Source organism: Heterodontus francisci, chromosome 8, assembly GCF_036365525.1.
Source record: "Heterodontus francisci isolate sHetFra1 chromosome 8, sHetFra1.hap1, whole genome shotgun sequence".
Lineage (NCBI taxonomy): Eukaryota > Metazoa > Chordata > Chondrichthyes > Heterodontiformes > Heterodontidae > Heterodontus > Heterodontus francisci.
This window is the reverse complement of record NC_090378.1, coordinates 86,218,719-86,232,691: the sequence shown is the minus strand read 5'-3', so window position 1 is coordinate 86,232,691 and position 13,973 is coordinate 86,218,719. Positions and strand designations below refer to the sequence as shown.

Sequence of the window (13,973 nt, the reverse complement as noted above, 5' to 3'; positions counted from 1 at the left end):
CAGGGGCACTTCTGTCTTCAGTGTTATCCCCCTCCACCCCCTCTTCCTCCTGCTGCTCCCCACATTGAGCTGTCTCCTTCCAGGGCCTCACTGACCTCAAGGCCAAACCTTTCTGGGCGGCTATGTTATGGAGAGCGCAGCAGACCACCACAATGACTGAGACCCTTGCCGGAGGGTACTAGAGGGTGCCACCCAACTGATCCAGGCACTAGAATCACATCTTCAGACACTCGATGGCCTGCTCAATGGTTGGTCGGCTGAGCAGTGGCATTGGTTGTTTCGCCTCTGGGCTTCTGACTGGGGCTCCCTAAAGGGGTCCGTAGCAATCCCTTCAAGGGATTTTCCTTGTCCTCTTGGATCCATCCATGCACTTTGGGAGATGGAGTGAAGATCTGAGGCAGCCTGGATTAGCTGAGGATGAATGAGACATGGTAACTGCCAGGAACGCGAGCACAGACATGGAGGAAGCTCTTGTTGTGGTAGCAGACCATTTGGACATTGTGAAAGTGGAAGCCCTTCCTGTTGATGGATCTCATTGGCCAGTCGTTGGGTGCCTTGATGACCACATGGGTCCAATCAATGATGCCCTGCACCTGAAGGAATCCATTAATGGTGTCAAAACCCATTTCCCTCTGTGCCAGCGCAGGCCCATCTGTGTTAAAGTAGATGTAGTCCCCTGCCCTCCTGAAAAGGGCATCCATGACCAGCCTGATGTCCTAATGAGATGCCGACTGCGAGATGCTACCAAGGTCCACAGCTGACCCCTGGAACGACCCAGTTGCATAGACGTTCAGAGTACCTGAAACCTTGACAGCTGCTGGTAGGGGACTGCCAGGGGGGTTGTGAGGCCTCAGGTCATTGTGGATCAGAGCACACAGGACCGAGGCCATCTGCCTGGATAGGCACAGTCTCCTATGGCACTTGCGCTGTCATTTGCAGGTAGCTAACTCTTGGGCTGTGCATCCAATGTCTTGGGTTGCGCCTTCCTTCCCTTGAAGACCCCCTTTTGTGCTCCTCTGGCCTCCTGCTGCCCAGGAGGGTACATATGCGTCAGCTCATCCTGGCTACTCTGTTCAATGTCAGAGTAGCCTGTTTCCATCTGATACCAGTCAGCTGGGCCTTTAACGTTCACCAGGTATTCCCATGCCAACCCCAGGTGCTACAGTGATGCCAGCAGGCTCACTTCCCTATCCAGTTTCATGTCAATCTCCAATGTAACAGTTAACTTCTACATCATCAACAATATCCTCAGTGAGACACATCTGAGGCAGCAAAGCTTCATTTGCTGCCTCTGGTTTAAATTAAACAGCCATTTCCATTGCCCTGATCTCCCTCCACAATGCCTCACATCCTCATTATCCAGCCATGTTCCTCCTATGATGGTTTCCCTGTTTCCAGCGTTTAAAAATAGCTCCCTGCTCCTGACAAGCCTGTTACTGAGCTCAACAGGCAATTAATTGGACACGGACACTTGACCAGTTCCTCTTCCCCCGCCCACACACACCCCCCCCCCCCCCACTCCACCAGCTGAAATTTAAAAATAGGATCACGTTCCGGAGGCGGCGTGACCCAGTGCCGACCTCCAAGAACCACAATTTCCAAATCGTGCTCACTACTGTCACCGCTGTCAGCGGGAATTGTAAATTAGGCCATTAGTGTCTCCAAAAGTGGCAAGTCAACAGATGGTGGCAGCCATTAAATTCAATGGTAGAACAACCGTACTTGGGATCTTGGTGGAACAAGCCTGAAGGGACACAAAAGGCTTTTCTTGGCAGATCCCCCCTGCATTCTTCAGAAAATTGTGCTGCCCGCCACTGGGCTCTGGCATGAGGAATGACTCCACTGGAATAGTGCCAAAGGGCTGACAGCACTTGTAGAAGGCAGCACAGCAAGAATCCAGACCTGATTTCCATCCTGCACCCTCCTCCTTCCCGTTCCCCCCCACCTGCACCCCAGTCCCTACCTCCAACCTCACAACCTTCAGAAGAGGAGGAGTAAAGGGATGGAAAAATGAGCCACTTAATTTTCACAATAGAGAATGATATTGAGAGTCTTGTGTGATTAAATATTATACAATGAACAATGTATTGTACAGTAGTCAACAGGAAAAATGATGAGAAAATGATTTCTGCAAATGTTACGTTGCATAACTGTATGGTTTGAAAGGCTCAGTACTTAAAAGAATCTACTAAGTACACAAACTTTTTTGTGTAGTTTTGTGCTGTCACATGCACCAATTCTACCAGATAGCATGCAGTAGTTGAAAGGACTAACTACCTCCTGATAAAACTAGGAATCAAATGCATAATAGCTGCATTAGCAATTAAACTGAACAATAAATTCAACAAGACTAATAGTCTGTCATGCACTCACACTATTAAAATGCATGAATAGGCACCGCAAGATTGTAGAAGGGCTGGTTCATGCAAACAATTGGTAATTAATCCCTAAGTGAATAATATTTAATGGATTATAAAAGATATTGCAGAGTGATCTAGGAGAAGCAATGCTTTCCCACTGGCTATGATTAATAATAATTCACATTTCAAGATTTGCTTTGAAAATTCTTCTCCAGGCTTTCGGTCATTTACTAACATCATTATTTTACGTGTTATTTTCTCTTTTTGAACAGAAAATGTATTATGAATGTCTTCGGGTCTTTCTACACAGATGTTCTTAGTTCACATACATGATTCGGTCAGCTCACGGTGCTGACACAATAATAATGAAATCAATTAATAAAGTTAACTGACTGTAAGATTAGAAATGATCTTATGTAACTGTAAAAATGGAGTGGGGGTGGGGTGGGAGGAGTCTCCCAGCACAATGGAGTTCAGGAGACTAGTTTATAGCCCACGGAGCAAATAATGACTGGTATTGATTTAAATTACTTTCCACCATTTGATTGATGGAAATAATCACAGATCAATCCTTGAACACTACCGAGATTTGAAGATGCACCACAGGTCACAGTACTGCACCCCAAAAATATCTTGGTGTAATTATCTACAATATAGTCCAGATTTTTAAAAAGAACTCTATTTTACTGAGAAAGTGGCAAGAAAAAGTCTTTCTCGGGGACCCCAAGTACAGATTATGTACCTGCTCCTTCATGGCTATTTTTTAAAATCAGAAATTACAACATAGAGAAAGGTTTACAGTAGAGATTTTCAAAGATCAAGATTACTTTGTTTATCACTGAGCATAGGCGGTGGTTGAAGGTGAATCAGACCATTTTAAAATATAACTCCTTTCATACTGCCCTTTTACCACAAAAACAGTGAGAATTGGGAACACTTTAGGAGTCATTACAAAATTTCAAATGTGCTTTTTAATGTAGGCATAAGGTCAAAGGGTATTCCAATGTAGTATCGCTTATGAAGGACATGTACTTCATTTACGTACAACTCATCAGTCAAGAACAGTCTCTGTCCGAAGGCTTGTGTTGCAGGAGCTATCGGAATGTACCAGATGGTTCATTAGCAGTGCATGCACAGGTCAAAGGCTTTCAGAATCGTTTAGAGATGTCAAACTGAAACAAGAGGATTGTCAGCTTTTAACCACGATTTACAGCCAAAGGTTTAGATATTAATTCAACCTCGGGTCAGTAAATTAATCAGGGATTAAAACTGTTGTATTATGTATATTTTGAAAGTATAGGCAGCAGATAAGGGGGCTGGTTCTTGGTCATGTTGCAGCTGTCAGAATATTTCCCAGCATGGTTTTTCATTTTGAATGTTAAACACCTTAACATAGCAATTGCAAGTCATACTAAATGTTCCTTAAATTTCCTCTGCTCTGTTTGTTCTTTCTTTTACAAACATAAAGGAAAGCCAACAGCTTCATCTTCTCAATCGGACAACAATTCATAAATTCTTGAAAGTGATAAAAGACATAGCTTAATATAATTGGATTATAATTATTAAGCATCTCATCCAAAACATGTTCCTTTTTCAGATGTTGGTTGACATGCTGTGTATTTGCTGCATTTTTTATTTTTAATGAACATAGTTAATTTCATCCTTTTTTCGCATTAGTTCATTAAAGACCAATGTAGCTGTTGAAGAATAGACTACAGCTGCAAATTACAAATTAAGTACTTTTTTCACATCTCTTTCTTTCTTCCCCCTCGTCTTTCATCCCCTGACTGCTTTAATCAGCTATTAATCATGCTTCAAATGTTTTCTTTCAGATGTAAAAAACCTGGAGAACTACCACCTTGTCGAAAGTGTTCAGGAACAAGTTAATGCTGCACTGCTAGACTATTCGATGTGTAACTACCCTCAGCAAACGGACAAGTTCGGACAACTTCTCCTGCGATTACCAGAAATCCGGGCCATCAGCATGCAGGCCGAAGAATACCTCTACTACAAACACCTGAATGGAGATGTACCCTGCAACAACCTTCTCATTGAAATGCTGCATGCCAAGCGGGCCTAAAGCTACATCCCTAGGGCCTTTGCATCTTGAGCAGAAATTCTAAACTGCACCAAGCAACTATAATTTTTTTTTATAAAAGCAAGAAACATTTCAGTGCACTAGATGGAAAGAGGACAACTTAATGAGATCCGTTCATCATTAAACAAGTGATGTATCAGGGTATTGCCATGGAATATGATAACTGTGAACCTAACACACCTGTGCTACACAGCTCCCCATCCCCCACCTCTCAAAGGAAACCTCTGTGAGGCCTTTAAGGAAGCGCTTACTCATATGAAGTTCACTTTGTCAAACTGATCAAATTAATATCACATAATTGTTTCCAATTTGTTTAGATTGACCATTAATTCTGGGAAATTTAAGAATAAGCTTGGGAGTTGTGCACTAATGGCAATACAGTTGGGGCTTCAAGTGCACTAAGAAACCCTTAGATTTCAAAGCATGTGGGATACAAAGCAACTTTGGTAACAGTAATGAGCCATCATAACCTTCTCGATCCCTTTTCTTCCCCAAAACTATGTCCCCAGTGATTATCGATGTGGTACCTGATAGGGGATCTAAAGGCTTGCCTGTAGTTGGCTTCCCTCTCCATTTGCTTGCTCAAATCACAGGAGCCTATCTATGTGTGAGGCCTGCAAAGGCTGCAAGGAACCATCTGTCAAGCAATTAGTTTGACAACCACCTTGCCTACCCATTAGGTTTTTTTTAGCCAAAGCGTTTATGTTATTTGAAGTAGACCAAAGCCTGTTGCAGAGCAATAACGAGAGAGGGGAAAAAGCTACAACTGACCTGGGATTTAAAAACTCATCTCACATTCACAACTCTTAATACTTAACATACTAGTATTAAATTTGTGATGTCACAGTTAAGTGAGTCTTGCCTTATTTCTGTGAATCTAAATATGCGGAAGAAAATAATTGAAGTATTAATACTGTAAATTTAGCAACAAAGGTGTTTACATTTACTAGCTCCTGTGGGAAAGAACTGTGATGACCCGAATTGCAAAGCAATGATTTCCTTAATTATGTTTGATGGGTAACTTTTTTACCAGTACTTAATTATGTCGTGAGACACTAAAATCAAAAAGGGAATCTCACTAAGACGTTAATTTGACCAGACAGATCTTTGGCCACATGATCACTTGTAGAGATTGTATAAATGATTAGTTTTTTTTCAGGACTGTTGGCTTTGTTATTGGAGTAGTGCCGTTTATATTGTACATCATAGTTTAAACTGTAGACAATTATGTTACTAATTTATTTCTTCATTGTTTCATCTTTGTGTAAGAGAGCAAGAATAACAAAGCCAAACAAATGCATTTGTTCACTGTAGCGCCTTTCAAAAATCAGCAGCTACAACCAGTTCAGGGACAAACGTATATCTTAAAAAGAATCACACAGTTCATTTAAATATATATTATATATATATATAGTACAAATCTGAAAATGTAAAAAAAAGGATAAATCTGCTGCAAATGATGTGAACTATGGCTTCATCTTTAGCTGAACGGAAAGATTTAAAGTTGAAATCTTGCATTAAATAATAAAATGTCTTGTAAACTGTATGTTCTATACCAAAGATTGTAGTTAGCTTATGTTTTCTGTATTCCATGGTCTCACTGCAGTGCAGAATGTAAAACCGTGATACTTACTTCAATGGACACAAGCACTGAACTAGCTTTGTCTGCTACAAAATATAGATAGGTAGACAGTGTCTCCTGTCTGTACTCTTAGCTGCCTGCTTCAGGTTGTAGGAAACCCCTTTACTGATGTCTTACAGAACATTGTGAAGCTAATTCTCTGTTGTGTTGTTTACAGTTATTTTGGAGACTATTGTATGGGTGCATTGCCCAGAATTCAATCAGAACAGTTCTACCTTACGATTTCAAGGACACTGCCTGGCCAACAAAGGGTTCTTCTTTTCACACTGCCCAACACAGTCGGTTAAAAGAAACAGCTGTGGTAATTGTTTTACCTGGCAAGTCCTGATAGTAAATATAAACAGACACAGAAATCACAAAATAACGTTAAGCTTTTACTGTTTTATTATTGTGCTCTTTTGTGTGAACAGACATTCTGTCTTGTCAGTACCTTCTATGTATTGCTGATGTTCTGCAGCTGCATTGGATTTCAGACCATTCAACTCTTTACTCAGTGTGCAGTTACTTGGTTCATTACTCTAAATGTACTATAATAAGTGGAATGACATCCTGTCATGTCATTTCTTGCCAAGAGTTTCTTTACACTGATGGAATTTTTCAGTATTTCAATAAATAATGATATGCACGGCATATCATTTGTTGAGTCCAAAAATTTTTGTCATGTTTTCATAAATGTGCACCAGCTTTATGGTGGGTTTTATAAAAGAAAAAGCAAAATGAACATTGAATGGCATTGTTTACTATCGAAATTAAATAATCAGCACTGACTTGATTCCATTTTGCCTAGTGAAGAAACTGTTTTCTGTCCACAAGTACACACCTCTAATGCCATTATTTAGCCATAGTCTTCAAATGGACTGTTACTGTCATGTTTAACACATGAATAGGACAACAAAAAAACAATTCATAATTACCACAATAAAAGCAAAATGCTGCGGATGCTGGAAATCTGAAATTAAAAACAAGAAATGCTGGAAATACTCAGCAGGACTGGCAGCATCTATGGAGAGAGAAGCAGAGTTAACGTTTCAGGTCAGTGACCCTTCATCAGACCTGCTGGGTATTTCCAGCATTTCTTGTTATTATTTCATAATTACCACAGTTGGATTGTATTCGAGCAGATAGTTTGTTTTAACATGCTATTGTTGAGCGTCCCTGCTTACGTGTTTCATAAATAGTTGGCACTTCTGGAATCAGTTAGTGACCCGCACAATCCCAAGATTAGCGCACAACCACTTACCTTCCTTTATAGTCATCACAGATAACTGTTGTCCTTGTCATTTAAGTAGAAGGTAGTGTCTGAACCATTCTCTGTTAAAGCATTAAATCAATCAGTTGTCAGTCATTGTGGTGACTGAGTTATCTTTTGAAGTTAAATTAATCTTAGTATAAAATTTAAATATAGCAGTAGGACAACATTATTTCTGATTCCCAAACTTACTGTAGAGGTTAAAAGAACAGCAAGTGCTGGAAATCAAAAATAGAAACAGAAAGTGGCGGGAATGCACAACAGGACAGTCAGCATCTGAAAAAGACAGGTAAGTTAATCTTTCAGGTATTCACTTCGAGCATTAAGCTATCTTCCTTATTCAAATTTCCAGTTTTTTTTTCTCTCCTAAATGTTTAACAGATAACTGTTTTTCACTTCAACTTATTTGGCTCCACTCCCCTCCTCCCTGAATGCTGGGGTTCCATGTTGGGATACAGTTTCCTGGGCATCAGGCACTTTCCACTACCTCACCTACAGGGCCATTATTCATATATGAGCAGGCTATGTAACTGGGGTTAGGCAGCATCACATCCAAGCTGATCCTGTTCTCACCTGAAGCCCACAAACACGTACTTCCAGCAGCAATCAGAACCAGAAAGTCTGGCTCACTTTACCCTCTCCAATCCAGGGGTGCCAAGGCCCCTCTCCTGTCACCCTGGCTTACCCATAGCTAATACAGCGTAGACAGGGAATCAAGCCATCAAACCTTCTTATTTGGAATGATAGTGCTCCGGTCAGATCACACTCTGAGCACTGCATATAGTTCTGGTCGCCAAGAAACAGAAAACATTCAAAAGCGCTGGAGGCAGTACAGAGAAGAGCCAGAAACATGTCTTATCCTTAGTCAGTAATTGGAATTCTGGGGAAAGACCAGGGAAACTTGGGGCCGATTTTCATATGGCGACCACCCCGTTTATGCTGGAGTGTGGGTCAGTCAGCAAATGAACATTTACTGCCTTCCTGAGGCCTGGCCAGTTGCACTTTCAAGCAGGTGTCTAAATGAGCAGACAGGGCTTGCACCTTAAACAGGCAGGAGATTCTTTAAATATTTAGATTGGGGTCCTTCACCCATTATAGGACCCCAACACCATTGTCAGGCAAGCCCCACCCCCCAGCCCCACCTGCCAAGACTGAGGCACACATTATTTCGCCACATGAACATTAAAACATAAAATTGTGGCTAGGAAGAAAAGAGGGCCTATCACAAGGAATAACTAGGCCCTTGACTGGAAAGACATTTGCATGCTAGCAGACAGTGTTGGAACAAGGAACCCAGTCCTTGCTTCCCCAATACACAGAAGAAGTGGTCAGACCAGTTTAGTCACATGACTAACTGGCTGTTGGTTTTTTTTAATTTGGCCACAGAATTTTGAACTCAGAAAGCTGTTTGCTACTGGACTGGAAAAGATCTCTCTCCGGTCTTCTTTCATCTCGTTCTCACCAGCTTCGGAAACCACTGAAGACATATGAACCCCAAGGGAGAAAAGTCTCCTACAGTGAACAAGGTTTAAGAGGAATAATGGGGCCCAACAAAAAGCAAGACTACCTACAATCAAGGACCCTACAACGAGCTCGAAGCACAGTAAAAAAAACTCCTCTGCAGAGATTGCCCCAAACCTCTCCATTTTATTCTTCTCTTCTCTGTCTCTATTTGCATATGCGTATCGTGTGTGCATGCTAGTGTGGGCGCGGAGTATATCCATAGGCATTAACCGAATTAGAGTTTAAGTTTAAGGTTTAATAAATTTCACTTTTCTTCTTTAAACCTAAGAAAACCTAGTGTGCTCATTTCATTGCCTTATAATTGGAAAGCTTTGAACAAGGATTCACAAAGAGGGAGCTCAAAACACCGTGTGTTTAAAATTAAACCCTGTTACAATAAGACCAGGTGAAGACAGCAGAAGGCCTTTAGACATCTTTCTCACCTGGTCGTAACAAAAATTTGGGTGCCAGCGTCTGGGATTTTACCCACAGATGAACGAGTGAAATTGGAAGTGGGAAGCCAAATTGTTCCCAATCAAAAAAACCCAGCAAGGTTAATACAGGTTTTCTTGTGGTTGTGTGTTATTGAATACTAACATGTCTGCAACTGAAGCGAGTAGTTCTCCAAGCCAGGGTGAAGTAACTTGGGATAAGTTAAAAGCACTGTCTATGGAGGAATTGAGAAAAATGGCTGAGCAGTGTGGGATCACTGTACATGGCAAGGCGAGGAAGTCTGAACTCCTAAGGCTAGTGGCCAACCATTTTTCCCTTGAATCTGACGAAGCAGAAGCAGTGTCAAGCAAATCTTGACAGAGAACTGCTAGCAAAGTTACAATTGGAACAAAGGAAACTTGAATTAGAGGAAAAAGAGAGACAGACAGGAAAAAGAACGTGAAGAGAATGAAAGGCAGGAGAGAACGAGAGAAAGAATATTCCAGAAAGAATCCGAAGAGAGAGAGCTGAAGCGGCTTGAGTTTACTAGGGGGCGCGACAGAGTAACCCCAGTGAAAGCATGGACAATATGGAGGAGCATGATTCAGGGCTGGGTACAAGATTGCTAAAACTCACTCAACTAATTCCAAAATTCAGTAAGATGTGGAAGTGTTTTTTTATGTCTTTTGAGAAACTGGCAAGGCAGCTAAAATGGCCCGCTGAGACCTAGTCTCTTTTAATACAAGGCAAGCTAATTCGAAAAGCCCATGAGGTTTATTCCCTGTTGCCAGATGAGAGTTCATCAAATTATGAACTGACCGAAAATGCTATCCTTGGGCATATGGATTAGTACCCAAAGTTTATCGCCAAAAATTTAGAACCCTCAAAACGCAAGCCAATCAAACCTATCTGGAGTTTGAAAGAAGCAAGCAGCTATCTTTTGACCAATGGCTGAGGGCTTTAAAAATACAGCTCAGCTATGAGACTCTCAGAGAAGTAATCCTGTTAGTGGAATTTAAAAACTCTCTCCCACTCTCAATAAAGACCCATGTAGAGGAGCATTTGGTTCAGGGAGCCTGGCAAGCAGCCGTTTTGGCCGATGATTTTGGTTTAATTCATAAGTTGGTTTCCCAGGGGAGAACCTTTCCTAATCACCCCCACAAATCCGAAAAGGACGAAGGGTGGGAAGGTAATATCCACCCAGGCTGTCCTGGAAGAGAAAGGACAGCAAGAGACACAGGGGGCCCTCCTCCAGCCAAAAAGGAAGATGCTGTGAGCAAAAGTGAAACCCAGAGACCTTTGTGCTTCCATTGTAAAAAGGCAGGACAATTAAAAGCTGACTGCTGGAAACTAACGGGGAAATACGTAGGGTTAATCAGGGCACACCAGCTCAGTGAAGACGAGGGCCTGATGGAAAACACAGAACAAGCTGTGGCTTTAACTGCAGTAAGAGTACAACCTAGGAAGCTTACTACGGCCAGTGCAGGAAAAGTTAATAGGATTCCTGAAGGTTATCAGGGTTTTGTATTTGAAGGGAAAGTAACCTCATATCCCTCGAGTGGGGCAAGTAAGCCCATCATGATTCCCAGAGGCACAGGGGTCACCAAATCCCTTTTACTGGGAAAAGGCCTGACCTTTCCCCCAGAGAGTGCAGTGAATACCAGAATGGTAGTGAATGGTATTGGAGGGCAGTGTATGCCTGTGCTGTACACGGTTGCACCTGGAGTGCGACCTAGTTTCGGGACCTGTGACCGTAGGGGTTGTCCCTAGTTTGCTTGTTGACAGGGTTGACCTGCTCCTAGATAATGATCTGTGAAGGTGGTAGCATCCCACCACCCCCCCACCCCAGTAGTGAAAGACCGCAGGAGGTCAGAGAGACAGGGCAGTGGCAGGAGACGGTCCCCTGCAATTTCCCTGAATGTGTAGTGGATCAGGTCATGGTCAAACCAGCTACCCCACAGGAGACTGCATTGGCACTGCAGGCAGATGACCATGAGGTCTGCCTGTCCGAGACTTTTTTTGGAAATTTAGGAGACCCAGGGAATGAATTAAATGGATTTTCCCTAGCTGAGGCTCAGCGAGTCAACCCAGTATTGCAAGAGTTAGCACAGGCTGCCCAATCTGAAAGTGAAATAGAGGGAGTCCCTGATTGCTACTGTTTAAAGAATGAGGTACTGATGAGGAAATGGAGTTCTCCTCACAGACCTGAGGGCAAGGAGTGGACAGTAGTTCACCAGTAAGTGATAACACAGAGGTACCAGGGAAAAATACTAAGGGGCCCACGAGACTACAGTGGCTGTACATGCCGGTATACAAAAGACCAAAGCCCGCATAAGACAGCAGTTTGACTGGGCATAAAGATGTGGTGGAGTACTGCAGGAGTTGCCACATGTGGCAGGTTGAGGGGAAACCCCAACCAAAAGTGAAATCAGCACCCCTAAGTCCTGTTAGGAGGACCCTCCAGCCGAGGGCCGGTGAACTCTAAGGGACCCACACTGAGAACAAAAGGGGACAGGCAGGCAAATGGCTGGAAAAAGTTTAGAAAGAGAAGGGAAAAAGTGACCAAGAGGGCAGGTTAAACAAAGTCCGTGAGGAATCCCGGATGAAAACCCCGAGTGTCCGGTACCAACCCTGTAAAATGTGAAAAGTTAAACCCCACATCCACCTATGTAAATGTAGACTCCAGAAGCACACCACCAGAGTTGCTAGCAGCATTTACAGGAAACTGCAGAGACAAAGAGAGGCCTCTAGGGGGCAGAAAAACCACGAGGGTGATGCCTCACCTAGTCGAAGTGTCACGGAGGAGTGCAGTCAAGTCTTCACAAATAATTGCAGGTAGGAGTGTCCCAGAAAAAAAGGGGAGATTAACAAAGAATTCTCCCCCATTGTCAGAGCAAAAGGGAACCACCCATCCCCCGAAGTCAAAAGTCTTTGCATGACTCAGAGAGTTCAAGATAGACCCGCCCACTACTAAGTCTCCTTAGAAAAAAAAGGGGAAATTAAAGCAGCACTGGCACCCAGAAAAGACCATTCTAATACGCTTTAAGATTGATGAATGAATGGAAATGAATGAGAGAAATGCATGCATTTTCTATCTGTATCTTATATTTCTCTCAACCCCTGTAATGAAATGTGCCGTCTATTTTTCAAATCGCATTTCATTCCCCTGGGTGTGGAGGTGTCATGCAGGCCCTCGCCTGCCAAGACTGAGGCACACATTATTTCACCACATGAACATTAAAACATAAAATTGTGGCTCGGAAGAAAAGGCGGCCTATCACAAGGAATTGTCAAGCCCTTGACTGGAAAGAGATTTTCATGCTGACAGTTTTGGAACAAGGGACCCCGTCCTTGCTTCCCCAATACACAGACGAGGTGGTCAGACCAGTTTAGTCACATGACTAACTGGCTGTTGGAGTTTTTTGAATTTGAACTGGCCACAGAATTTTAAACTCAAAGTTGTTTGCTCCTGGAGTGGAAAATACCTCTCTCCTGACTGCTCTCATCTCATTCTCACCAGTTTCAGAAACCACTGAAGACACCTGAACCCCAAGGGAGAAAAGTCTCCCACAGTGAACAAGGTTTAAGAAGAATACTGGGCTCCAACAAAAAGCAAGACTACCTACAATCAAGGACCCTACAGCAAGCTCAAAACACAGTAAAAAGCTCTTCTTCAGATATTGCCTCAAACCTCTCCATTTTATTTTTCTTCTCTTTTCTGTCTTTATTTGCATGTGCGTATCGCGTGTACATGATAGTGTGGGCGTGGCATGTATACGGAGGTGTTAACTGTATTAGAGTTTAAGTTTAAGGTTTAATAAATTTCACTTTTCTTCTTGAAACCTAAGAAAACCTGGTGTGCTCATTTTTTTTTGACTTATAATTGGAAAGCTGTGAATAAGGATTCACAAAGGGGAAGCTCAAAACACAGTGGGCTGAATTTTACCAGCTCCTCAACGCCACAGGTCGCGGCACAAAGGCTGGTAAAATGCTGCGGGGAGAGGCCCGCCTTGATCCACAACATCCAGAAGAGCCTGCTGCATATTACCAGCGGCGGCGGGACCTCAGTGCAGCCCCCCCCGCCACACGGCGGCGGCACCAAAATTAGCATATGGTAAACGCTACTTACTTTTGCTGATAGTGCAGCCCACCGCCTCTCCATTGACACTTACTGATTTTTCGACAAACGGGCGGCCATCACGTGCCGTCTCGTTCTCTATTGGAAAAGCCGGCAGGTCCACAGAGACAGAAGGTTTCGCGGTAGCAGGTAAGTTTCTTTTCAGAGAGCTCACTCTGCATACCTAAAGGGAAGAGAGAGGGGGGGCATTACAGGTGTCTCACTCTGCATACTGGAAGGGAGGAGGGAGGGGGGGATACACAGGGGTCGCACTCTGCATTCTTAAAGAGAAGGGGTCCGTGATTACTGGTGGGAAAGCTCTGCTGGCATGAATGACGGTACTGTGTACCATCCCTCCATTAACACTGTACACTCTGTGTTTGTTTGTGTTTGAGAGAGAGCAATGGCACACTAGGCACCGTGTGTGTGGGGAGGGTGCCAGAAAGGGTAGGAGCGTTAAGGTTGTGTGGATGTGGGGACAATTGATTCAGCTGGTAGGATCTTGATGTGGTCGTGCTGTGCCACTCTGAGTGCTGGCCAAGATGGGCAAATGCCATGGCACACCACATAGT

The 13,973-nt window shown here is 43.2% G+C and overlaps 1 protein-coding gene across 7 annotated transcripts in view; it reads left to right on the top strand.

The window, feature by feature from the left end:
• The window catches only part of nr5a2 (nuclear receptor subfamily 5, group A, member 2), a 234,088-nt gene extending 227,336 nt beyond the window's left edge, over positions 1-6,752 (top strand). For all 7 annotated transcript variants that reach the window (XM_068037607.1, XM_068037609.1, XM_068037612.1 and 4 more), the window contains one exon: positions 4,193-6,752. In XM_068037607.1, coding sequence (XP_067893708.1) covers positions 4,193-4,440 — 248 coding nt within the window. In that variant the 3' untranslated portion in view covers positions 4,441-6,752. The remainder of the gene's footprint in view (positions 1-4,192) is intronic.
• The last annotated feature ends 7,221 nt before the right edge of the window (positions 6,753-13,973 follow it).